The sequence below is a fragment of the Diadema antillarum genome, unplaced genomic scaffold, assembly GCF_040938485.1.
Source record: "Diadema antillarum isolate AM-2024a unplaced genomic scaffold, OU_Dant_1.0 seq00000773_RagTag, whole genome shotgun sequence".
NCBI classification, from domain to species: Eukaryota; Metazoa; Echinodermata; class Echinoidea; order Diadematoida; family Diadematidae; genus Diadema; species Diadema antillarum.
In genome coordinates this window covers 672410-698322 of record NW_027271662.1, presented here as the reverse complement: position 1 = coordinate 698322, position 25913 = coordinate 672410, and the positions used below count along the sequence as shown (strand labels likewise).

General features: G+C 38.5%; 1 protein-coding gene across 1 annotated transcript in view; it reads right to left on the bottom strand.

The window, feature by feature from the left end:
• The window catches only part of LOC139738911 (uncharacterized), a 194071-nt gene that overhangs the window by 29749 nt on the left and 138409 nt on the right, over positions 1-25913 (bottom strand). Inside the window, exons 12-15 of the mRNA XM_071649539.1 lie at positions 25256-25389; positions 23177-23438; positions 22804-23134; positions 7272-8078 (exon numbers count right to left, since the gene is read on the bottom strand). Of these exons, the coding sequence (XP_071505640.1) occupies positions 7272-8078; positions 22804-23134; positions 23177-23438; positions 25256-25389 (1534 nt within the window). The remainder of the gene's footprint in view (positions 1-7271; positions 8079-22803; positions 23135-23176; positions 23439-25255; positions 25390-25913) is intronic.

Sequence of the window (25913 nt, the reverse complement as noted above, 5' to 3'; positions counted from 1 at the left end):
AAACAATGCAAAGATGTTGCTACACAGCGTATCAAGGGTAACAGGATGTATTCCAAAATCATGCATGCAAATCTCATTTCTCCTTACTGAACCCCCTAAAATATCATGTATAATGGTGTCTCCAATACAAGGCTAATGCAAAAAAAAAAAAAAATGTTGAATAGGGACTTGCTTGCATAAATGATAAAAAAGGGAAAAAAATGTTCTTTAGCACTACATAACCGACAAACTTTGTTTCAGAACACTAATCCTAACCAGAAAAGTCTTAAAAGTATGACGGCTGGGCAGGCAAACCCATCAAGCATAAATCATTTCTATTTCCTGTGACGAGATGCTCGACTATGGACGTCATAACAATTGAGGTCATTATGCACCCGTCCAACATCACCACCTGTGGCTTCTGGCAGGACAAAAAAAAAAAAGAGAGCAAAACTTATAGGCGTGTCATTCTTTGGCTCTCCATAGTCCCCTGTTACCTAGACGCTAGTCAGAACTTCACAATGACGTATGCACCACTTGAGCCAAATGATTACAGTAATCCATGCTGACACTGGACCCGGTCACTTTGTAAAGGAACAGGTGAACACTGACCTATCTCACCCCTGAGATTCAACCACAGATACCTGTAGCAGCTGAAAGGGTGAGGGTGCAAAACTATATGTCTTTGTTCTAAAAATGAACTGCCAAGCATGACTGCCACCATCACAAGCATCTCAAATAATTCAAACTTTTCCATACAATGCCCAATGGGACACAAACAAATAAATGTCAGATCATGGAACATGCCCCTCCCTAGTCATGTTCACCCATTTGCTCTTATCCTCATTTGCAAGGTATATTTTAAAAACTCTTACAAAAACATTGACATATAACTTTCTTTTTGCTCCAACTCTTTGTAATTTCCTAAATATTCTGTCATGAGATTCCCTTCAGATTGATATATTTCTTCCAATGTCATCATGTCTGTGACTGATGCCAAAATAAATCTCAATAACCTGATATGATTTTTGCAGGGGTTTGTGCAAAAAAAAGAAGAAAGAAATCCCTTGGAAATTTGAAAGTCAGGGTTTAGCAACTGCCATTTTCTATTCATCACAAGGACAATACTGGGATGTTGATCAGAAGTGAGTTTGTATGAAGGAAGTGCTGTTGCATCGCATCTGACACCGGAAGAGACTTTTGTCCTACCCTCCGTCCCCCCCCCCCCCCCAATCTTTCAACAAACAACCCCCCGGAGTACCATCATGCTGTACACTCCAATGTAGCTGAGAACTCTAGTTAACAGACACAAAATGCACTGAATGTTTGCTACTCTTTGTCCTCTGAGGGTATCATAGCCACTACCACCATCACCACCACCACCACCATCATAATCATTATCATCGTCATCATCACCACCATCACTTCCATCATAATCATTAACATCACCATCATCATCATCATCATCATCATTGCTATCATCAACTGAAAGAGGTATTGTACACCCAATCTATATCATGATTACCACTATGGCCCTACATATAACGTGAAGTGCATTGAATTACAGAAATTGGATCATGAGTTGGAATTTTAGGGAGGAGGGACAGAAAGAGAATGATACAGACAAAAACAGATTGATATATAAAGAGAGAGAAAAAGAGATGGAAAGAGATAGAAATGGATAAAGAACAGAAAAAAGTCAGAGCAGAGTCATAGGTATAAAGAAAAACAACTTCTCTTCTGTCTTACAAGGAGAGAAATATGGATTAGGAATGAGTAAAAAAAAAGAAGAAGACATAACCTGCTCATCTTCGGTTTTCCCCTAAAATTGTTTTTGACAGACACGAATGACTTTGGGTCTTCCCATAGCCATTCAATGTAAGATTAGAGCTAAAATTAGAATGAATCGAGGTCTTTGGGAAGGGTGATATTGCCTTGCCACTGGTTTAAAAAAAAAAGGAGAGAAAGAAAAAAAAGAGAAGGTTTAGGCTAGACAGTATAAATTTTGATGACCTGTTTTGACATGACGGTACTGAGCCTCCAGCTGAGGTGGAAGAAAACAACAAACTTCGCAAGCCACGGCTAATTGGTCTGGATGACATAGGATCACAAGACGGTTAACTTCTCATCAAAATTGTCCCACAGGGCAAAAGCCCTTGGTTTGATCCTACCTCTTTAATAATTTTACAAGCACCTGATAAGCTATGAGTCCTACAAAAAAAAAAATGCATTTCAGAAGAAAGTATACTTTTTGTGTATGACTTGATGCAATTTGTAAGTACCTATGAGCAAATAAATAATGAATGATCACAGAGGCTGCTCTCCTTTTCTTTACATCTACTATAGAAAACTGTTCTGATATTTTATGTAGATTTTGTTCCCTACTGGTGCTATCATTCATGTTAGAACAGAACTATACACATATAGTTATTGACTTCTATCTTGTAATAATGCCTCCAGTGACACTTCGTGGCGGAGGCATAAAAACTAACGCAAAAAAAGGGCTCAGTTTGCCACATTTTAACTCTGATAATTCAAAACCTCAACACAACTTTCATACCCTGAACACATCTGGTGCCTGCATGCACATGGGGAATTTTAGAAAGCCGAGTTCAGTCACTGGTAAAATCTACTTTAAGAATGGCACACAGTAAAACATTTGCTTCGCAGAAATCTACTTATGAAAATCTCCTGTTAATGAGGTTTTAAACTACACAACCACAACTTTCTTTATAACTTTTATGATTTCTTCATCTATTTCCATATCTGCATATCCTTGTTTTCTTTGCATGCATTGCCAGCCTAGGTCTGAAGATGACACATGGTACCTGAAGGGTGGTGAGAATTTTCACTGTGAAGTACCAATACATCTTGCAGTTCTATGAGAAAGCATAATTGCACATTACCTAATAGTATGTGTCTCTGGATCCATTCAATATCTATCTTGTTGTCCCAAGATGAGGATCTATTTGACCAGTTACATATGATGATTTTTTTTTAAACCACATACTGCAGGATATGTCACATCTCCAAAAGCCAGCCATGATCATCAAAAGCTTGAAATGTATCAATTTCTATGTGAGATTTTGAAAAATTGTTCATTAGGACTAGAACCAGCAGGATGTTATCAGCTGCAACTCAACCCTGCACATCACTCTTCCCCTAAATTAAGAAGATCTTTCTGATGTTCTCTAAAATGGTTGCCAAGAATACATGCTTATTCATTGTACTCTCCATTTCTCATTCGCATTCAAAATATTTCTTGCCTTAACTTGATCCTTCCAAGTTCTATTACTTCAAACTGCTCACTTTCTTCAACAGATTTCACAAAACTACTTGCAAAAGAAAATTAAATCAAACATCTGACTAGTATGTATGATTAAAGATTTCATTTTGACTAATCAATGCACTCAACAGCCTCCTGCAAAAAGGCGATGTTATACAATCTGTTAGAACAATGTAATGCTTTGTATATGATATGCCAAACAACACAGAGGGGAAATGGAAAAAAGAAGAAAAGAAAAGGAAAGCACAATCTACCCCCAGGCCCCCTGTAACTAGGAGAAGATTCTCACACAATGACAAGTCTATCTTTAGCGGCAGCTCTCGACAATTGCTTGGGCTCATCACACGCATACAATAAGTCTGTATTGGATCCACTCACTGCAATACTAGGAAGTGGTTTAAAGGCAACATGACAACAATTAATAAAGGAAAAACAGAATAGAATTTCCCCTTTTTCGTTGCTTGTTACTTTGTTTCTTTTTTGGGCTGTGTGATACACTGTTTTCTGTTTTTGTCTGAATAACAGTAAGTTGTGTAGATATATTAAAAGGGAATTTTGGTTATGGTTTCATTGCAGAAGCCATAAAAATAATGTGTGTGAAAAAAACTCCATTGTGTAGTGTATCACTGCATGCTCATTTCAAAGGTAACACTTATATCCCAAGCTGTGCTATTTCACATGTATCAACCATCAAAATTTACTCAAAATGGTTCCAGACTCTGCAAATTTATGCATATTCTGAGATTCTATGAATTAGTTACAAATTTCACATTACAAGCACTCGTTGTTGTTGTTGTTGTTGTTTGTCCTATAGTATTGGCAACATCAACCTTTTTCATGTAAAGAATGTCCGGTTATAAATGCAAGTACATTTGGTATGATGAGTAATAAGGGGGGTATCTACAGTGATCATGACACCCCTCTGTGTAAAAGAATATATATAACCAACATATAATAAATGTATAACATTATAAAAAAAAATGTTTTTTTTTTTCCTGAATTGAAAATTGCTCCTGAGCACTCATTTGGACAAAAAGTGGCAGGGTATTTGATAGCATTATAAATTAAATAGCATTATAAATTAGTTGTCGTCATGGATGTATACACTGGAATACAATAGGGGAGAAACCATGATAGAGTGTGTTTCGACCATAGCGCATACTGTAGGTCCTAACAATAATGTATCAGGGGGAAGTGGCCAATAATCACTCCGGCTCCATGCATACGATATTTCCCCCCCTGTCACGCCCCCACTATCCCCTCCCCCATGACACTCGGTCCCTCACCCTCAAAGACTTGAACTTCCATATCGTTCATGCTCTTAACACTTTCAAAAGGTATTGTACCGCTATTCAGCAAAGAGAAAAAAAAAAAGACAAAGAAACAATGGAAGATAAGAACTATCTCAAAGAGAAAAATAAAGAGAGAAATGAACGTGCTTTATGTTAAATCGCAGTAATTGACACTTGAATTTACAGTCACTTGCATAGAGACACTGTGGAAATGCAGGGAGAGGAGTTTTGCATGGTGGTGGAAACCACAGAACATAAGTAGCATACAGATTATTATATCCACAAACTGTGTCTGTTATAATCTAGCATAACCACATCATCGCCCCATCAAATTGGATGAGTGTGCCATAAAACGAGGGACAAAAAGAGGGGGAGAACGAAAAGAGGAGCTCTACGTTTTTGTTACCATATCTCAAAATTTTCATCTTTTTACATGAAGCCAGAATTAACCTGAGATTTATTACAAGGCGACATGGAACAAAAACAGCATGTATTTTCCAAATAGAGTCATTCAGAGTATGAACATAAAGGGCTTCCTGGGTATGGGAACCATGTTTCACATGCAAGGACTAACAGCAGCAAATCACATAGATTTTGTTAAAGTCTGTCAAAAGTACACAAAATGCGAGATGAAAATGTTTGAGTTTTGTCTCTGTCTTCTTAAACCTCAACGTCATAATCATACAACCATTGAAATCTACAAGAGAATGGTGAAAATCACTTGATTCATGAGAATGATCTTTGGATAAAATATGATTTTATATATTACATTGCAGCATGTAGGATTCCTGATAATGAGAAGCAAATACATGCACCCAATTCATTTATTTACGATTATGATTACATGAAGGGGAAAAAGTATTCTGCAAATTAGAAATCAAAGGTTCCAGTGAAATGGAGAGAAGGCAACTTTCATGTGTACTTTATCGATATATGGCATGGTAAACTGTCCACAATTTATTACAAGAATAAATTGTCTAATTTTGGTTCATGTCAAGCACATGCCAACCTGTCATCACTAAAATTATCCAAAGATATGAAGCTTCATGTTCTACAATAGAAAGCCTGCTAATGCTCAACATCAAGATGATCTACTTAAAACTTGATGAGTTTTTTGGAAGCACTTTATGTTTTCTTTGTCACATGTAATGTTACTGTACTTCATGGAGAGCTGATATTAGAGATCATAAATACAGATGTAGAATAATTTGTGCAATCATCCTGCAGAAAGTCTCTTCCCTATTACAAAAATAGGTTTATAACACAGTATGTTGTAACAGCATGAAAAATGATAAAACTCTATCAAAACTGCTTGTTTACACTGTTGAGATTATGCTCTTCTTTAATCTGCTGAAAATAAATAATTTTATATCTTAGGGTGTTTATTCTCTTATACACATCTTGATGTCAGTGCTTGCCTCAAATACTGTATATGCCATGTATTTTACAGGATTTTTGTATTCATGAATTCAGCAGGTCGGGTGCTATTTGCAAATTTAGCACCATGTAAAAATACCAACCTTACATAAATGCGACACACATGAGTACAGTTCTTCGCTCATTTCTGTATACTCCACAATTTACCCACTTGCAAATTTGTTGAGACAGTATACAGATCAGCATCACACACACTGATCAGTTTAAAGATGGCCACCAGTATTAATCACTACAAATCAAATTGGAGAAACAAACTTACTGAGTGTGGGAGAAGGGAATATTCCCCTTTTTTTTCCTTTTCAGTTTTTACGTCTTGGTGTGACCCTTAAAACTTGAAATTGGCAGTGACGCAAATAGCTTCATGGGAGACGGCATAACAAATTGAATCTTTGTGTCTCCAAGGTTTCGGCAGAGGAAGTAGCTGAGGCTCTGAGTTGGTGCCCCTATGAACACTTGCTGATAAAAATATATTTCCTGCTGTGAACTGGGGCAACCATTTAATTTTTTTTTTCATAAAAAAAAATATACATTCATCTTTTTGAAGGCAGTATCCCTTGTTTGTTATTATATCTGTTGAGCTCACATCATTGATAAAAAAAATCCCTGGCATACATTTTAGATTTCAAACGCTATTCAAATATCAAATAAACAATGTGAAAACAGAATTCTAGGCCTAAATGCCAACCAAATCTGCTGTTTACGTCACACTTATAAGCAAAATAAAATCAGAGGTGAATGTTTTCTTCATTTAGAATCATTTACTATAAAAGCAAACATTCATGCTTGAATCAAGATGCAAGCAAATGTGACATGCAAGCACTGCATAATTCAACCTTTCACAGAAGATTTGTGAAATTATTCCTGTGTGATTCCTATATGCCAACAGAGCACATGTGCAACAAAACTACAGCTTTGTATATGCAGGTCTCTGAAGTAATATGTAATATAACTGTTAATGGTTACTTGCAGAGTCACACTGTATTCATATTCCTTGGCTCAATACCTTCAAACACTGGCTTCCACTCTCGCCCTGAGGACTCTCGAGCAGCCCAGTAGAATTTTTTTCATCATGCAAGAAGATGAGAGGTTTTAAGGATGATGCATGTGCCAAGAAGAGGAGTCATACACCTGAGCATGCCAAAGATGAGATGCAAATGATGTAGATTCATTCAGAGGAGAGAGGGATGATGTCTCTGAGGCGACATCCACATGTGCGGCGGTCCTGAACCATGCTGGCAAGGCAAGAGGAGTCCATGCTATGGCACAATCCACCTTACCTGCTGGTATCCTGTTCTTCACCGGCGTCTCTTCACCCTCTGCATCCTTGTTCTCCACTGCCTCCTCCTCCTCCTCCTCCTTCAGCTCGCTGTCTGCTAGTGGCACTCGGGGGCTAGGCGAGACGGACGCCTGGCGGGGAGGGAGTGGAGGGGGGTCCTTTGTTTTACTGGACGAGGCTGACGAGGGGAACACCTTACTGATTGCCGCACTTGATTTGGAAGATTTGAAGGTCCTCCAGAAGCTCTGTGACGGGCTCTTGGTCTTCTTCGGTAACTGTGAGTTTGTGCTCGCGGCATATTTTTTGGCGGTACTGCTGGACTTTGCTGCATTGAACTTGTTCCGTAGCTCAACCTCTGCAGGATCGAATACTGATTGCCTTGGTGGTAATGGTGGAGGTACTTGGTTCTCCTCGCTGGGCGCTGGGGGCGCCTTTGAGAGATCTTGCTTAGGCAATGTGTCTTTGACTTTATTTTCACTGCTTCCACGCACGGGGAGCGGTGGAGGTGATTTAAAAGTGAAGTTTCCCGTGGTAGCCGCGGCCTGCCACATGCGCCTCCGCAGCACTGGGGAGACGGATGCCGAGCTGAAGAGCTTCTCAAACTCCAACCGTTCGCTCGCATTGCCTGTCGGGATGAAGTGTGTGGGAGGCAGAACGGGTGACAGAGTTGGTGATGTGTTGTTGGTGGTGGTGTTGTTGGTGGTGTTGTTGTTGGTAGTGGTGGTGGTGGTGGTGGGTGTTGAGTTGTTGGGAGGGGGTGGGGGCGGAGCCCGCGCCGGCATCTTCTCCCGGATGGCAAAGCTGCGCTCTAGACAGAAACATCGGGACAAAGAGGCAACGGTATTATTTACAGAGAGGGGGGCCGGGGGCTACCTCACCATGCACATGCACTACGGAGGGACCACATAGCATGCACCACCTTTCTGAGGCCATTCAAGGATCTAGCTCTAACTGATTAAATTTAATCTCTCTATCTTCCTGTCCTCTAAAAAAAGAATGATTCACAACCTAAAATGTTTCACTTTAAATACCTTTATATGTACACAAAGCATTATCTTCCTAAGTGTTAAATTTTCCAAAATGACCTTGAATGACCTCAAAGTTGGGCTTCAGAAAACTTTATTAAAGAGATGTGTGTCAAAAAAAGGTTATTTCGATTGCCAATCGCAGGCTTGTATAGCATCATTCTCAGAAAGAGCATCCATCAAGGAGAGAAGAAGCAAACCAGAAATAGGAGATTGAGTCTAGAAGTTGAGCAAATGCCACAAGCAGCAGGGGTTGAAAGCAGGAATTTATTAACCCTTTCAAAGCAGACTCATCCGTACGCTAGATGATCTGTGTGCTTCGACCATGGCTAGTAATGAGTCAGTGGGTTAATGGACACTGGAAATGACTGCCAGGCTAAAATTAATATCAGAGTGACAGAAGGTGGATGCAGCATGATGGATAATATCCAAGCAAAGGGTCGGGTTTGTTTCATTCCATGTCTAACATTTCATTACAGAAGGCTCATTTGAAGTCTGAGGTAATTTCTGCAAGAGTGCAGACATAAACAAATTTACCTGAAATCCCTATAAAAGAACTCAAAGCACCCAGATATTACAATCCAACGCAGAATATCTCCCTTTCGAAATGTAAGCACAAATGGCACTAACATGGTTCTTACAACTGGTTCCCTCATAGATCTACATAATCTATATATTCATTCACAATTATATATAATTAATATATTGTCAAATGTACTAATTCAAAAGTATTTGTTCAAGTCTTTCTCTTTCTTCAAGCACTATCACATTATTCCATAAATCTGTATGGTATCGATTTGGGCATCACTTGATGGACAAATGGCATATTGGCCAAAAAACATTTGCATTAAATTGCTTAACAAAAAGGTGCTACCTCCTTTCCTAGGAGATTATGATAGACTATGCAATATCTACATATTCTTCATAGAGTCATACATTCATAAGTCATAGAGTCACAAAATCATTAAACAACGAGCATTTCAGAAATGATATCAGAATGCAGAGCAATTTGAGATGGATGTGAGAAGGAAGAGCAGCTAAAAGGGTGACAAAGAATAAGGCAAAAAGAGAAGATTAGACAGAAGAAGTGTAAGTGGAATGACGAGTAAGAAAATGGATGACGTATACCTATCTACCTGTGTGTATACCTACATCTCTCTCCCTCCCTACCTATCTATCCTTCTATCTATCCACCTATCCATCTATCTATCTATCTATTTATCTATCTATCCATCTATCTGTTGGTTTTTCTATCTATCTATCTATCTATTCATCTATCTAATACGTGTATCTATCTACTGTAAAACACAATATATTCGCGGCATGAAAATTGTGCAAATTGGAGCCAACAACCTTTCTCGCGGCAGTAAATTTTTGCGAATTGCCACTGGCGTCCAATTCATAATTGTAGGCAAGAACTTTCGCATGCATTTTAATTTTCGCGAATGTTGGGGCTCGCAAAATTCGTGAAATAAAAATGCACATGAACATTCCTCGTTTTACAGTATCTATGAATCTAATCGTTTGTATATCTACATATCCCTACCTACCTGTTTTTCCATCATACATTTTTTCTGAATCTATCCATTGGGATCATTCCATATATCTTTTTAGCTATCTATATCTATCTATTCTGCACAAAGTCACATTTTGTAAGCATAATGTACATCCTGCCAGACAGGCAGACAGATAAATATGTTATATTTTCCCAATAATTAGTTATTGCTCACGAGGGGACTGCAAGTTACAAGTCCTGCTTTTCAGGGGTCGCAGATTCCTTCTATTTCCTACAAATTTGTTTTGGTACAGTTAGAAAAGTCACAGTGTATAACTGCATTCCTAATATTTTCTTTTATTATAATGTTGCACTGATTTGTATAACTATGTAAATAAAAATGATAACTGTAATCATACTTCCTTTCAAATGAAGATTAATGAAATGAAATAGGTGGGATAGATGAATAGATAGATGACTGAGTTACAGAGGACAAACCAGGAAAGGAGGTACCATGCAGATGTAGAGGGTGCTTTGAGTATCACCATCGTACCTCTAAATGGGAGTGGAGGTTGGTGGTGTGCATATTTGGGAGCGGGGCTGCACAGCCCGATGGTAGCCACGGCTGCATACATAAAGCCTCTTCCGAACCGGAACAGCGACGAAAAAACTAAGTGAGACCTGCTATATCTTAATATGTATGCTATATCCACAAAACCAGTAATACTGTCCACCGACGAGACCATTAACGGATGATCCAAAACCACTGCCTGCTCTGTCGGAGGCAGCGGTAGCTCTCCTTGGCGACTCACTGCATATTTGGGGGTCTCTCTCCACCACAGAAAAACAAAACAACAAAAGTTACTCCGTTTAAATCTCCAAGGAATCCACAAATATGCAATCAATGGGTCCACCCAGGAAGAAAAGACAATGTGGTAACTGCCAGTAATTCTGGGTGATCTGTGATACTTCTCTACATTATTTCTCCTTCTTAAATTTGCAACAAGATAAACTTCAATTTGTTGGCTGCTCAGAAAATTTTTGGCTGTTTACTTTCCCATTGCTATGGGAAGTAGGTCACGGTGGATGGGCAACCACTAAAATGTGACAGCTGCCCTTTTGCACGCAATGGACGGGGCAAAGTTGGGCCGCATATCAAGGAATGTCCAAATTGCGTCGAATATTTCTGTCCAGTTGTAGAAATCTCTGCTTGTCACATGTTCCCCCACTGCATGTGCACGCTGGTTCTCCTGTGTATATATCCAAAATATTCTCAAAGTGCGTACAGTCCTTATGGGGAAGACAAGTGAATCCAGTCAATCTTGTCTGATTGATTGGCGCCACTCCGGAAGTTTCTCTCCCCTCACATGAAAATATTCCTCAATCCAATAAGTTTTGGGGCAGGTGCTGCAAAACAGAAAAATCAGCACAGAATAATGCGGCACAAGAAATTTGTTTATATCCAAATCAAAGAATCCAGGGCAATTCAACTCTCTCCTCCTATGTTCTATCTCAGTAGCAACGTGAAATCTCTTCTAGTGAAGAGCAAAGGAAAAGTTATTTCCCGCAACACAGAGTTGATACTGCAAATGATAGCGTATAAGACACAACACGTAAAAAGGGAGGGAAGAAAACTTGTGCGTGCACGCCACAGATGGCGCTATTAGCCACTCAACCCAAAGTGACGGCCTGTGCGGGTTTGCCCCGTCTCACCGTCACAACGGGGGCGCGTGGTTGAGATGACTTGCGTCACAAGGAGGCGATCCCCCTACCCACCGTGACTCATCCCCTCCTTCCCTCACCAGTCACCCCCAGGGACACTAATTGGCCTTTATTAATGTGCCTATTTTCGCTCATTCACACTTTCCCCCAAGTCTGCTGTCAGCTTTAACACTTGGACATTCCCAAACTCTCCTTCTTCTTTTTTCTCTAAATGGGGAATGTCAATCAAACTTTTTATTAATACAACTAGCATTTTTCTTTATTTCATATACAATGTGTATGAGTAAACAGAATCTAAAATGTCTTCTAGCATTACACTCTACATTTCACTTTTGCTTTCTGCACTGATACACAACTTTTCATATTATAAGCTTTTACATTATAACTAAACATTCAACACCAAAGAACTTCATTCCAAATGGCATTATTTTTTTTAAAACTCAACCACTCAATTGTCTTTTTTTTTTCAAAGTATCCATGGAATATTCAGATAACATGATTTACAAAAAATTAAAATGGTTATAACATGATTCTTTGCCAGAACGTCTCGTCTCAAATTTGTTGTCATTGTCCAACCCTGTATAAAAACAACTTTCTCATGGCACAGCCCAATTTCTAAGCCTAAATGTTAACAAAATGCTATTTTGAGGTGGCTGAAAATTTGTCCATGGGCCAGATGCCAAGAGAAAAGGGGGGTTTGATCCCATCATAAAGGAATAAAACTGATCATGTAGACACCTGTTGCCACTCCTTCGATATTATATCAAATAATTTTTTCTTCTTAGACCAGATACTAAACTACTCGTACTTGAAATAGACACAGAAACACACCCTTTTGTTCTCAGTAAGTTCACTAGTGGCTATTTGTTGCTTTGGCAGTTGCATGGTAAGTGACTTGCATTAGTTGCAACAGGCACAATAGAGGCAAAGGAAGTATTCTGTACACAAATATTGAGTTTGAAAATAGAAATTTGAAAGAATAGTATGAAAAGCATGTTCATCAGTATTTTTTTGTCTTCTCATGTTAATTTCAATTTTATCTGGATAGTGTAATAAAATGTCAGAGGGTTTGGTTAATCGCACTCCTTGAGCAAAAAAACCACAACAACAACAACGACACAAAAATACCAAAAATAAAAAGCAAAACAAAATGAAACAGAACATTCCATTTATTTCCTATAACTTCAACTGATGGGAAGGCAAGATTGATGGCAAGAATTTTGATCTTGACTCTGGTGATAGTTGAGAATGATGTCTTTTTCATAAAACTATAATTATAATGTTTGCTTGTTTATGAACATTATTGTTTGTGCTACATTCATCTAGGTGAAATGTAGAACTGAACTAAACTAAAGGGGAAAGCTTAATCAACGTATTAGTAAAAATTGAATGATTTTTCATCCCAAATGTCTGAGAATATAATTTATCAGACAGAAGTTGACTAAGCAGCAGAATATAATCTGGGAGAAGACTGACATTTTTCATCCGTTTCCCTAGCAACATATCATCAGGTCCGGGAATTCTAAATGTCAAGCAACAAGTGATTCACCCTGAACTTAAATGCAATAACCTAGCAAAGTTTGTTATTTCAAAGGTAGCAGCTGGTTGCCAAAGAATAAAAATAAATATAAAAAAACCCATAGAAATAAAGTATAAGTATATTGTCTAGTAATGTTATAGTTTTCTAATCAACTTGGAACAGAGACACATTTCTGAGTATCATGAAACAGAATTGTTCACTCCCAGCTCTCACAAGCTTCCAAACAAACTCAATGTAACGCAATGTTACCATGCATCACAAAACCAGCAAAAAGTTGCATGCACTCATTTTGCGTGAGGACTCAATTATAAAGTGAAATGGGTCAACTCAGCCAATCTTGAGTTTTTCATATTTTCTGAAAGAGCATGTCTTTTTCTACATTCATTCTTAAGTTTGGAATCATAAAATGTATGGAAAATTGTGATTTAAGCTGTTTTCTTTTTTAAATTGTGTAGAACAGTGTGATTACGTGTGTCTTATAGAGTCCCCTCTTCATTTCCTAAAAACCCTTTACGCACTCTTCACTTTCAACTCTACTAACTGTTGAAAGGACAATGCTAATGCTTTGAAAAGTTGGTATCAGTCATGGATAGAATGTGTTGATAAAGCATGATCAATTTCAACTTAATCTGATAAACCCTTCATTGTTGTTGCTATGGAGCTAATTTACATTCCTTTCTTTGTCCCATTCTTTGCACACAGCACAGCTCGGTATGTTTTAAGCACTTGAATAGACCCTATACTTCAGAGCCTCTTTTTCTCAGTACACACTTTTCCAGAGTGTGTGCTTTCTTTCCAATATTTAGATACTTTAATAAGCTGTTATTTTCACGAGGGTTTAATTTTCATGAATTTCGCGAATCACGGTTGGATTGCGAATTGAACAACATGCGAACATGTCTCAATGCACTTGAGTAACAGAGCATTTATATAACATTGGCGAAAATGTCTATGACCTCCTCATTCGCAAACAATATTTGTATGCGAAAATAACAGCATATAGAGTAGGTTTGAAGAGTCAATCTGAATTGAGCTATACATTGTTTGAAAGCTTACAGTCTGCCCTTTTAGAGTCTGATCTTAGCCAAAAATCCATGTCTGGCGACTTTTTGTTGATTTTATGAGTCAGGGTCACAAATGATGTTAATTGGGATATATTGCAAAATGATACAGTAAGTTGAGTGTAAACCACAGAAAGTTTTTATATCACACACTTTCAGCTCCTTTACTTCTGATAAACTGCATACATTCAGGAACACCTTTTTTTTTCCAACAGCTGAAAGCTCCCACATACTTCTGAAAAGCACATGACATGGCTTCTGCCATTAAAAAAAAGTATGATGTAAAACAGAAAAGATCATGTACCCTTCCCCCAGACAAAATTCCCCTGATGGCACATTTCTTGCCAAACCCATTTATGACATCCATTAGTCAGAGTTTATAGCTTCTTCAGCCTCAACTTCCCGAGCTAATCACTGGCTTGTACTGTATAACGACACTTAATGACACAATCTGTAATGTATCTACAACCACACAGGTCATGCTGTCTGATGCAAAAGAAAAGAAAAAACAACAACAACAACACACACAATAATCATGTTAGCAGTTGTTCAGGAGATTTATCAACAACATTTCAAACCAGAAGGTCGCCATGGTAACCGCAAATGCTCGTCTGGCTAACACAGAAGTGTAAAATGAGAGAGGAGAGGAAAGAGGTGGAGAGAGAAAAAGATATCGAGGGAGAGAGAGCTCGAGAATGGTAAGGATAGAGAGAGAGGAGAGAGAGGGAGAGAAGAGAGAGAGAGATAGGGAGAGATAGATAGATAGAGATGTATATAAAAAGAGAGATGGAGTATATAACGAGTGGGGAAGAGCCCTCAGAAATGATGCAAATGTCAGAATGCCACCCAAGGGCAGCCTGCGGGTTCTTCCTTCAGCGAGGCATGACTCGAGCCAGTCACAGACATGAATCACAATTCTTCTCCTGGCACGCAGCGGTTGCGAGCGAGGGAGCCCTTCATTTCCGTGGAAGTCTTTGGGAAAATAGCCGGCGGCACAATAACCTGGTAAACTCCCCCCAGGCCAGGCTTCAGCTGCCCAGTTTAGGAGATGTGCACCTCTTTTGTCTTTTTACTCTGTCCTTTTGACTGTTAACAATCTTGCAATTTTTCCCCTATTTTTCTTTAGTTAGGTCCAGAGTGGTAATACTGCATGCTTTTGAAGCCACAAATTTTACAAAAGGAAATATGTGGTATTTCATTGCAACACCTAAAAGCTGTAACATCATACAACTTTCTTAATCAAGTTCCAATCGCATGGGACACATACCATTCTGATTATTTTCTTTTACAACTTGAACATGCCAAGAAAATACATACTCAAAGCTGTTGCAGATTTTCTCTATGTTGGACACTCACTTATTCATGGAATTTGCTCCTTTTGTCCCCTTCATGCCCCAGAATATACACTGGTAGAGGACGTTTTGTCTCCTTTAACCCAGAGTTTGGGCAAGATGGAATGACACCACAGACCAAAACATCCCCTTAAGCTAAATCACACACACACACACACACAGAGCGGAAATGACAACTTCATAGCTCAAAAAACTCTGTTGTCTGGTTGCCACAATAATATGAAGACACCACCACTCACTTAGAGATGCAGTCATTTACAATTCTGTCCATCTATCTTTCTGTCCATTCTTCAGTCTCTCACTTCAAAGAGAGTTGGAATACCAGATGTCACTGGCTCACTAGTTACTGTATACGCCACATATATCGTGAGTCTAAATTTTTGCGAATCGGGAATTCCTGACGATTTCGCGAGTGGTTAAATTCGCGATCATGATGGAGTCCTGTACTGAACGGAGAAGTGTTCACACGTACGTCACATTCACATCGGGATCAGAGGCAATATTTTCGCGTGTCTTTAATTTCGCGAATAGCACCTGACTCGCGAAATTCGCAAAAATAAAAACCTCGCAAAATATTCGGTGTATACAGTAGTTTGCAAAGACATCTCATATATCTGGTTCCCATCCTGCTGCCTGCCTAGTAGTCTATTCAATATCCATATATGTGACATCTACCTACCGATCTCTCTCTCTCTCTTTTTCTTTTATCTATCTCCCTCTATGTATCTATATCTATCATAATTGTCTTCTCACCAGATCCACTTTCATTGATTCTTTCATCTGCTAGCTTTATGTCTGTCTGTCTCAGAGTATGTTTGTTACTCTGTCTACCTACCTCTCTATCTACCAATCAATCAATCAATCAATCAATCAATCAATCAATCAATCAATCAATCAATCAATCAATCAATCAATCAATCAATCAATCAATCAATCAATCAATCAATCTCTCTATCTACCGATCTATCTTTCAACTTACATGTTAACTCATCTATATCTATCCATCTATTTCTTTGTCTGTCTATCCAATTCTATTTCTATCAGTATACCCAATAGACACGTTCTAAGCTAGTATATAGCGCTACTCACTTCTCCCACATATGAAAAACAACACAGTAACGGTTCAAGTTGTATGACAAAATCATTCCATATTTTTACAATTAAGTGTATCAAACCCACTGAAAAACAAAACAAAGCAAAAAAACTAAACAAACAAAACGAAGAGCTAATAAACACTAGACTAAGTATAGATATATCCAGATGATTATTTCTTTCATAACAGGTGTTGATAGGAATTATTTTCTCACTGATATTTAAGAGCAATCATGACAGAATCACACTCACAGTGTCTCTTTGCAATTGGAAGTGCTTAGATGACATCCATAACACCATTAGACAACCAAACTACTATGCAAACCAGACATCCAAGGACTAAGGAAATAAGAAGTAAATCTTCTGTCCTGATAATCAACATGGCATACATACATTCAAACTGACTTTTAACTGCAAGCCATTGTGGTCATGTATTCATCATACAACCACACTCCTGCAAATTTGGTATTCGCAGGCATGACATCAACAGTTTTCTGTGAAAGAAGAAATCCTACCTCAGTCACACCTTGCATGACATACTCTGAATCTTTAATCCACCTGCACCCAGGAAGTCCACTATTTTTAAAAGAGTCAGCACCTAAAACAGGTAAGTACCGATCGATTGAGAAGTCTTTTCTCCACCCCCCCCCCTTCTGACTCCACAGATTTCTGTTACAGTTTCCATTTTCTCCTCCCTGTCGTAACACAAAAACCCCTTTTACAGTGCGAGGCTCGGCCGCGGCCGAGCCCACCTTCATTTCAGTGTAAATGCGCAAAAGGCCAAATGCGAGGCCAATATTGGCCTCGCATTTGGCCACGCTCTGGAGGTGGCCTTTTCTCAGTGTAAACACAAACTGGGCCAAATGCGCGGCCAATTTTAGTCTGGCTTCCAAACCCTCTGCCTGTACTATTTCGCTATTCAGGATATTAACCCCCTCAACGTCGAAAACTAGTATAGTTTAAGGTGGTTTTGTCCTGCAAAGGATTTTTTCCTTCGGCAAAGGCCTTTGCCCGAACGGCAACTTCGTCGCCACGGAATTCAGTTGGCAAAGGGTCTGAAAACCAGACAATACCAAATTGCATTTGTTTACAAGCAGAGCGCCACTACGACAAAATATTGAAAGGTTTGAATCAAAAGCGCGGCCGAGCCCGGCAGTGTAAACAGAAAAAATTGCGGGGCCCGGCCTCGCAATTGAGGCTGGGCTCGGCCGCGGCTCGGCCCAGCCCCGCACTGTAAACGGGGTCTTAGGCTTCCTTAAAATGCCTGTACAGATAGTACTTTCTGTTCGTTCCCCAACAGGAGATGGCGCTCTTGCTGTTTCATGAAACCCTGCAAATGATCTTCATGACCACATGCAGCCGGTGCCTACCAAAAGTCAGGGGAATTCTCTGCCAGAGAGTAACTATAAATCTACTCCACCAGAAACCAATCCTGCTCAACTCAAACAGACTTCTGGTTGACCAATGAAGGCATAGAACAGTGTCATCAATGATGTCATCAAATTCACATTTTGAGTCAATGCAATCTCATTATTGACTACTGATGTCACAATAGTCATTTCATGAAGACTGGCATGAATTATGATGTCATCACATCATAGACATGCATCCCCATTGTTTAATAAGGCAATGATGTCACAATACAAGTGCTATGAGGAAAGTGTAGGTATGACATCATCAAAGCTCGTGACTAGTGATGTCACAGTAATAATTCGTAAGAATAATACCATGATGCAAACCAAGAAATCCTTGACACACTTCTAGCTGATTGATGGCGTCATTTTAGTCTTTTGGAGTCAAAAGGGGCCTGAGCCTGTTGTGTTGTCTGCAGTTCATATTTACGCTCTATGTTTGTCATTCTGTATGTAAGATTCTGCTAAGAGCGAAAGCTCAGGCCCATTTTGACTACTGTACGTTTCACTCCACAGGTTCGCAATTACGAACTATTGGATCTTTATAAGCAGTTTTCTGCATCTGTTTTGCCACATGTCATTTTCTTTTTTTCATACAGAATAGTGCCGTGTTATTACAGCATACTTTTGCTAGAGTTACTCTTCAATATATCCTCATTGTTGATTAACGATGTCTCAATACTGTTTCACATGATGCAGCTTATGATGCCATCAAGTCATAGATTTGCATCCTACTTTGAACACCAAAAATAAGATGTCACACTCTCAGTATTAGGGTGTCACACACACACACAAAAATGCCTCATTGATGTTCCTCAATAATGTCACAATATCATTTCTTGAAGCATTATGTGGAAATGACATCAGATCACACAATGGCATCACTATTGTTGACCTATGACATCACAATGCTAATTCATAAAAGACAATATCAGGTCTTCAAAGCATCATATTAACTTGGGTACTATCGGCCAATGATGCCATCATAGTTAAACATACAGAATATTCTTATGATGTCATTACTGCATGGCTATGCTTCCTTATTGTTTACAAATGATGTGATAATACATTGTAATTAAGAATACAGTGCAAGATGACATCAAAGCATGGATAGCAACCATTGTTGTTGACCCATGATGTCCCGAAACATGCTTCAATTGCACTAAATGATGTCATGAGAGCATTGCTAAGTTTCCTTATTTATGACCGATGATGTCACAATACTAAATCTCGGAAAACAGCATTATGATGTCACGAATAGTAAACTATTATGGCACCCTTATCGGTGACCCATGATGTCCAAATACTAAATCTGTACCAATCTATAAAGTGTCGTGACAATATACAAATGTAAGAGCACAAATGAGCATCATTCCCCTTCATCAATAACATCACAAAACTAGTTTCTGCAAAATGGTCGCATGTCATCACAAAATAGATTGGTATATCATCCCCACTATTGACCAACGATGTTCGCACATAGGGAAATAAAGAATTATATAGAGAATAGTGATATGATGTCATCAGAGCACAGACATGCCTCTGGGCAAAGGACATTAGGTATTATGTTGAGTGCATGCATGCCATTATACAAGGCTCGACACTAACTTTTTTTCCTTTGGTGGCCCATTTGGGCCACTAAAATCTTTAAATGTAAAATTTTGGGGGCCTGAAAAAGAAAATTTTGGCCCAAAATAAGAGATAAGAAATAATTATCCTTTTTTAATCTCCTTTACCAAATCAGGTCACCCAAAAAACACCTTCTTGAAAATTTGGTGGCCCGACACCAATTCTTAGTGGCCTTAGGCCCCCGGGTCATTACCAATGTCGAGCCCTGCATATATTATTACAGACAGTCGCAAAGAGAAGGACGAGAGATGAGATGAAGAGGTGAGCAGGTTGGGCCAAGCTTTGCTATCCTGAGAAAAAAAAAATAAAGTGATGTTCTGCAAAAAAGAATGACTGCAAATAAAGTCGAATAAATCAGTTTTTACTAAAGAAAGCAAAAGACATGAATGATTACATAGTAAGATTAAGCAGAGCATGCATAGGTTTGCATGCACAAGAGTATAATCCCTTTCAATCCCATTCCTAGTGCAACTAAAAAATTCACAATTCTGCAAACCCAAAGCAGTTTGATACTCAAATCCAGAGTACAAATTCATCCTCTCAGGCGTAATGCATCAAGTATTTATGTGGGAATACCAAACTTTCAAAAATGTTGGTTGCAGTAGGGCATTAAACAGTTATGTCTATATTACTTTTCCAATTAAAAAATGTTATAAAAGTGATGACCTTGCAATAGCACACATCAGGATGATACCATGTTTTAATTTCTTATGCATGCAGCCTACATCACACTCTGCTTGAAATATATAGCCCTCATTTGCAAAGGGTGTGGAGGTTGAACAAACATGTACCCTGACCCAAGTACTAATTATGTTGTATACACATCAGATTCAAGATATGATTAATCAATGTGTAACATCAATGTGCAAAACCAGAGGCATATATCATATCTCTATAGTGCTTTGAAGAGACCCATCAACACTGAAAAGATTGAAAAGATATTCCACATTGCCAAAAAGCAAATGACATTGTGAAGAGGAGCCAGCTACTCTAAAGCATAACTGCCTTCTACACAGGAAGTTTATAAGATGTTGGGGAAAAAGCTTGCAAATGAGGACCATTATCTTTGACCCCTTCAGCACCTAAAGTATCTTTGTTTGAACCACTGGCAGTGGTCTTCATGTGTGAGTGTGTGTTTGTGCTTATGTAGGATGTGAGCGGTTGAAAATCTGTGTTTCTTTCCTTTTATATTCATGTATCATTCCTTAATCACCCTATTCTGCATGTTAATCTTCTACACCCATAATCTGTTGGCCTATAAACCTATGAAAAATAGTGAGAAATTTACCACCTTCCTCAAATGAGAGGAAACTAACATAGAAAGGAAACCTCTTAGGCCGGAGGATTGAAGGTTACAGATCAGATAATAACAAGGAATAGCCCCATCTGCAGACAAAACCTTGCTAGAATAAACATTACAGAAGTCAAGCATCATACCATATGTCAAAAAAAAAATTACAATGAGACCCTCTGCAATGATAACTTTAAGAATAGTAAATCAATCAAAATACAATTTCAGGGTATGAAACTATAACTCATTGCCCACATCTTACAGAAAACCCCATTCGATTTGCTTCAGTGGTCAAAGAGAAATGAGGAATTTTGTAGAACATGTCAAGAATATCTTCCCTCCAAGTTCTGTCTACGGTGTTTACACATTAATGTGCAGTTCGAAGAGCATTCAAGTGCTAAACTTGGAAGAATCAGACTCATGACATGCTTTACAACAATCCACATTTCTCTCTGACCGCTCAACCAAATTGAATGGGGTTTTCTGAAAAATAGAGCTAAGATGTTATATTCTAAGACCCTGAAGTAGCATTTGGACAGTTTAATCATATTGGGTGTTATCAATGCGAAAATCCGATTGTAATTTTTTTTTGGACATACTGTATAGTGGTTGGTGAAAAAGCAATACAGGCAAACTTGCAATGGGTCTGTGAGATAGAAATATATCATCTCTCACACCACACATTAATAGACCGCTAATGACATTCTGCGGGATATATGAGCAAACCAAACATGCATGCATGCAAAACCCTGAAAACATATATTTCAAGAGGAAACTCATCATTACCATCAATTGATAGAGGGGAAAACATGGTATTAACAGATGGAGTGCAAGGTCATGAACCAACATGTGCATATAATATGTAACCTGTCACTGTCAAGGCCTTATGAAGTAGCAAACAGCTGATAAAACTGTCAAATAAGCACCAGATAATTTCTGAAAGCATAGAGTGACTTTTTTTGATATATAATCAAAGGTCTTAAATGCAGTATTAACCACCACTTGTCTGAATTTCAAAGCCTATTAATACTCTAAAATTTTCACTTTTCTTAACATTTTAGTTTTCACGGTGTATATACAAAGGACCTATTGATTTGAAGTGAATAACCTACACACATGACAGTGTTTAAACTCGAGCAATTTTCTCTAACTGCATGGATGTGCTGGCAAGCTTTTTTAACTCTGTGAGTGGTGATAGTGTGTGAGTATTTTTTTTTAAACAATGTGGTGCAACTTATATATCATTGGGAAACTTTAAAGAGGTTGGAAAATGTGATAACAAAATCAGAAAATCGGTGTTCGGCAACTAATATCAGGCTTTCATGGTGATGGGTGGCATACAAAGAAAAGATACAATTACAAGGAAAGGGTCTCAAAACCCAACAGTTGAATTTACATGTGTATATTGGTCACTTCACAACGCACAATCGCTTCATATATGTCGACACCACTTGTTTGCCCACCAGCATGCTACAATGAGGAGCACATCAAGACAAGGCAGTGAGTTCTGGTAAAGTTTTCACCCAGTTTCAGCTAAAAATGTCTGGAGAGAAATGGTAAAGGCAAGAGTGCTATAATGACAGCACTAGTCACTCAAAGATCTAGTCATCATTTTGCTTTTAGTATCTGTGAACATTCTAATATTATCAATGAAATGTGTTGTCTATTGAGGCAGTGGATTGTATTTACCGCTGATTGAAATGGATATTTGCTGTAGCAGAAACAAAATGTACCAGAACTACTCCTTTCTTCGAAACACATCTCACTGTCAGTCTGTAACAAGAAGATTGCTGATTAATTTTGAAAGATATTATCCGAGCCAAGGCTCACAATCTTCTAGTTCTAAACTGAAGGGATGTGTTCCCACACCTCATCTCCCCAGATGCTGCTGAATTAACCTTGCCTGTCACTTACCAAGTTGAGGAGGAGGCGGTGGGGGAAGGGGTGGTAGAGAGTCCTCTAATATGAGGGGCGTGTGCCCATTGTTGGGAGCATTCTGGTTTGGGGTGGGCGTGTTGCTGGGCTTGTTGCCGTTGGCATCTGCATCCAGTTGCTCTAGGAAGGCGGCGTTGCTGTTGGCGACGGTGGGCTCCACCCCATTCTCCAGCTTGCTCTCCGGCACTGTCTCCAGGCCTCCAGTCACGTCGCCGTTCATCAGGATGCTGTTGCGAGGGAAGATGTCCGTCAGGCCATTTTTGATCGGCGACAGCGTGATCTTTTCAGGCCCGTTGCTAAGCTTGCTGTTCTCCTCTCCTCCTATTCCTCCACTCCCGTTGCCACTGGCAACATGCTTGGTGGTCTCACCATCCTTGCAACTGACTACGGATGACGTTCGTGGTCCGTTGCCCTCAAACTGCGCCCAGCTGTTCCGGTAGATGAGAGACAGCCGAACGGAGTCCGACGTCGTGTTCTTCGTCGATGCAGACTCGTCCATGCTGCTCTGGTCGCTGATGCCATTCTCGATCATGGAATTCAGAGGGCGCTCTCCAGTCAATGAGCCATCGGTGTCGAGGGAACCAGAATTGCCACTTGAACTCTCAGGCCTAGAGAAGAAGAGAGTGAATTAAATCACGTGAGAGACACATAATGCTATTTGTTTTTCACAAGAAAAAGGCAAGTGAATGTAATTGAAACACATTTTATATGGAGACCTGCAGTCTGGGGCAACACTATAGAATGTATGGTTTATCTGTCACATACAAATTCTGACATGCCTCCCTCTATAGTCAGGATTCAGACATTTTGCTCTTGACTGGTAAATTGACTTTACACAAAATGTCTTTATTCCAAAATGTACTTTTGCATATTAGGGTGTAGAAATCATTTATTTTTGCTTGTAACCTAACATCCATCATTTACACAGATGTATACCCGGTACCAACTTGCATCTTTACAGAGATGATACATGCAGGTATGTTACTAAATATCTACACATCATATTGTCAATCTAGATTGTTTGCAACATCAAATCTGGCTAAACATGACTTGTGTATCACACTTTTGGACACTGTCTCTCATTGATATGAGCTATATTGGTGTAAAACTACAAGTATGAGATCATATTCTAGTTTCATATCATCTGATGGGAAAATAACATGAGCACAGACATGTGTATTGAGTGATTCTCAAGTTCTGTTATCATATGTTCAAACAGCATGTGATTACTGCATAATGTTGCTAGTCAAGACATGACTGCAGTGGGAAGATATTTATATTCTACATTTGATTCATTTCACAAACTGTTTCCCCCGCCCCACTCTTACCCCATGAGCCCACATTTCTGCAATTACGATCTGATGCCTTCAAGTCCACCTAGGTCATTAAAAAAATGGAATCACAGTAATAATGTGTCATGTGACCAGACAAATATGAGATATTTAGTTTGTGAATATATGAAGATATGAGATATTTAGGTTGTGAATATATGAAGATATGATATATTTAGTTTGTGAATATATGAAGATATGAGATATTAAGTCTGTGAATATATGAAGATATGAGATATTAAGTTTGTGAATATATGAGGACATGAGATATTTAGTTTGTGAATATATGACGATATGAGATATTAAGTTTGTGAATATATGAGGATATGAGATATTTAGTTTGTGAATATATGAAGATATGAGATATTCAGTTTGTGAATATATGAAGATATGAGATATTCAGTTCGTGAATATATGAAGATATGAGATATTTAGGTTGTGAATATATGAATATATGATATATTTAGTTTGTGAATATATGAAGATATGAGATATTCAGTTTGTGAATATATGAAGATATGAGATATTAAGTTTGTGAATATATGAGGATATGAGATATTTAGTTTGTGAATATATGAAGATATGAGATATTCAGTTTGTGAATATATGAAGATATGAGATATTTAGTTTGTGAATATATGAAGATATGAGATATTTAGTTTGTGAATATATGAAGATATGAGATATTCAGTTTGTGAATATATGAAGATATGAGATATTTAGTTTGTGAATATATGAAGATATGAGATATTTAGTTTGTGAATATATGAAGATATGAGATAGTTTGTGAATATATGAAGATATGATATATTTAGTTTGTGAATATATGAAGAGTTTGACTGCAAAACAGGTTAACTCCATTCCTGTCAATTGAGATATCTGTGATTAAATCTGCTAAAAAACAAAGACTTTAACAAAAAATATGGGATATCTTCAGTTATAACAGAAAGAATATTAGTTTTTATCTTACAAGTGAAGTATCCTCCGAAATGCTTTATTTTCCTCCATCTGAAGATGGACTTACTTTAGAATGTTCAAAAATGACACTCAACGCGTTTTGAAGTTAAACTCTTCATACAGTTTTCTGGACCCTTTACCTTTCTTCTGGAGGTGGTTTGTAGTCTGTGATGAAGCTCTCCAGGTGTTTGATGATCTGTTGTAATCTCATCGCTGTCTTCTTGGCCTCACCCTTCATGTCCATGACACCTACCACTGAGTTCAGGGCCTCAAGCTCCTGTATAGACAGAACCAAAAATGCAAGATATCAAAGCTAATGAAAGACACAGGTGACTTGTCTGAAAGATGAATACTAGAGCTTCAGAGTTAGTTTGCATTGTGGATTTTTTTTTCCTGTGACCACTGTTTTGCTTGAAATGAAGAGAATAAATATATCTTCATGTCTATGTCATGGAATATTTGATGTGAAGCACTAGTTACTGTAAAAGTGGATATTTTCGCAAGACTAATTTTTCGCGCTCGGCGCGGTAAGAAGAGTTTAGCGTGTTTTTAATTGCGCGGTATCAAGATATCAACTACTGGAACATATGGCGAGCCAAAATATTCGCGTGCTTTTATTTTCGCGCTAGTTTCGGGTTGCACGAAATGCGCGAAAATGTCAATACCGCGAAAATTTCCACTTTTACAGTAACCCGTTTAGGATGGGCCGATTTTGCTACAACACGCATGTCCTATAGACACCTGCTCGAGTATACTCGGCCCTCATGATCAACAGGTTAATGAGCTCCCTATTCGTTTCGA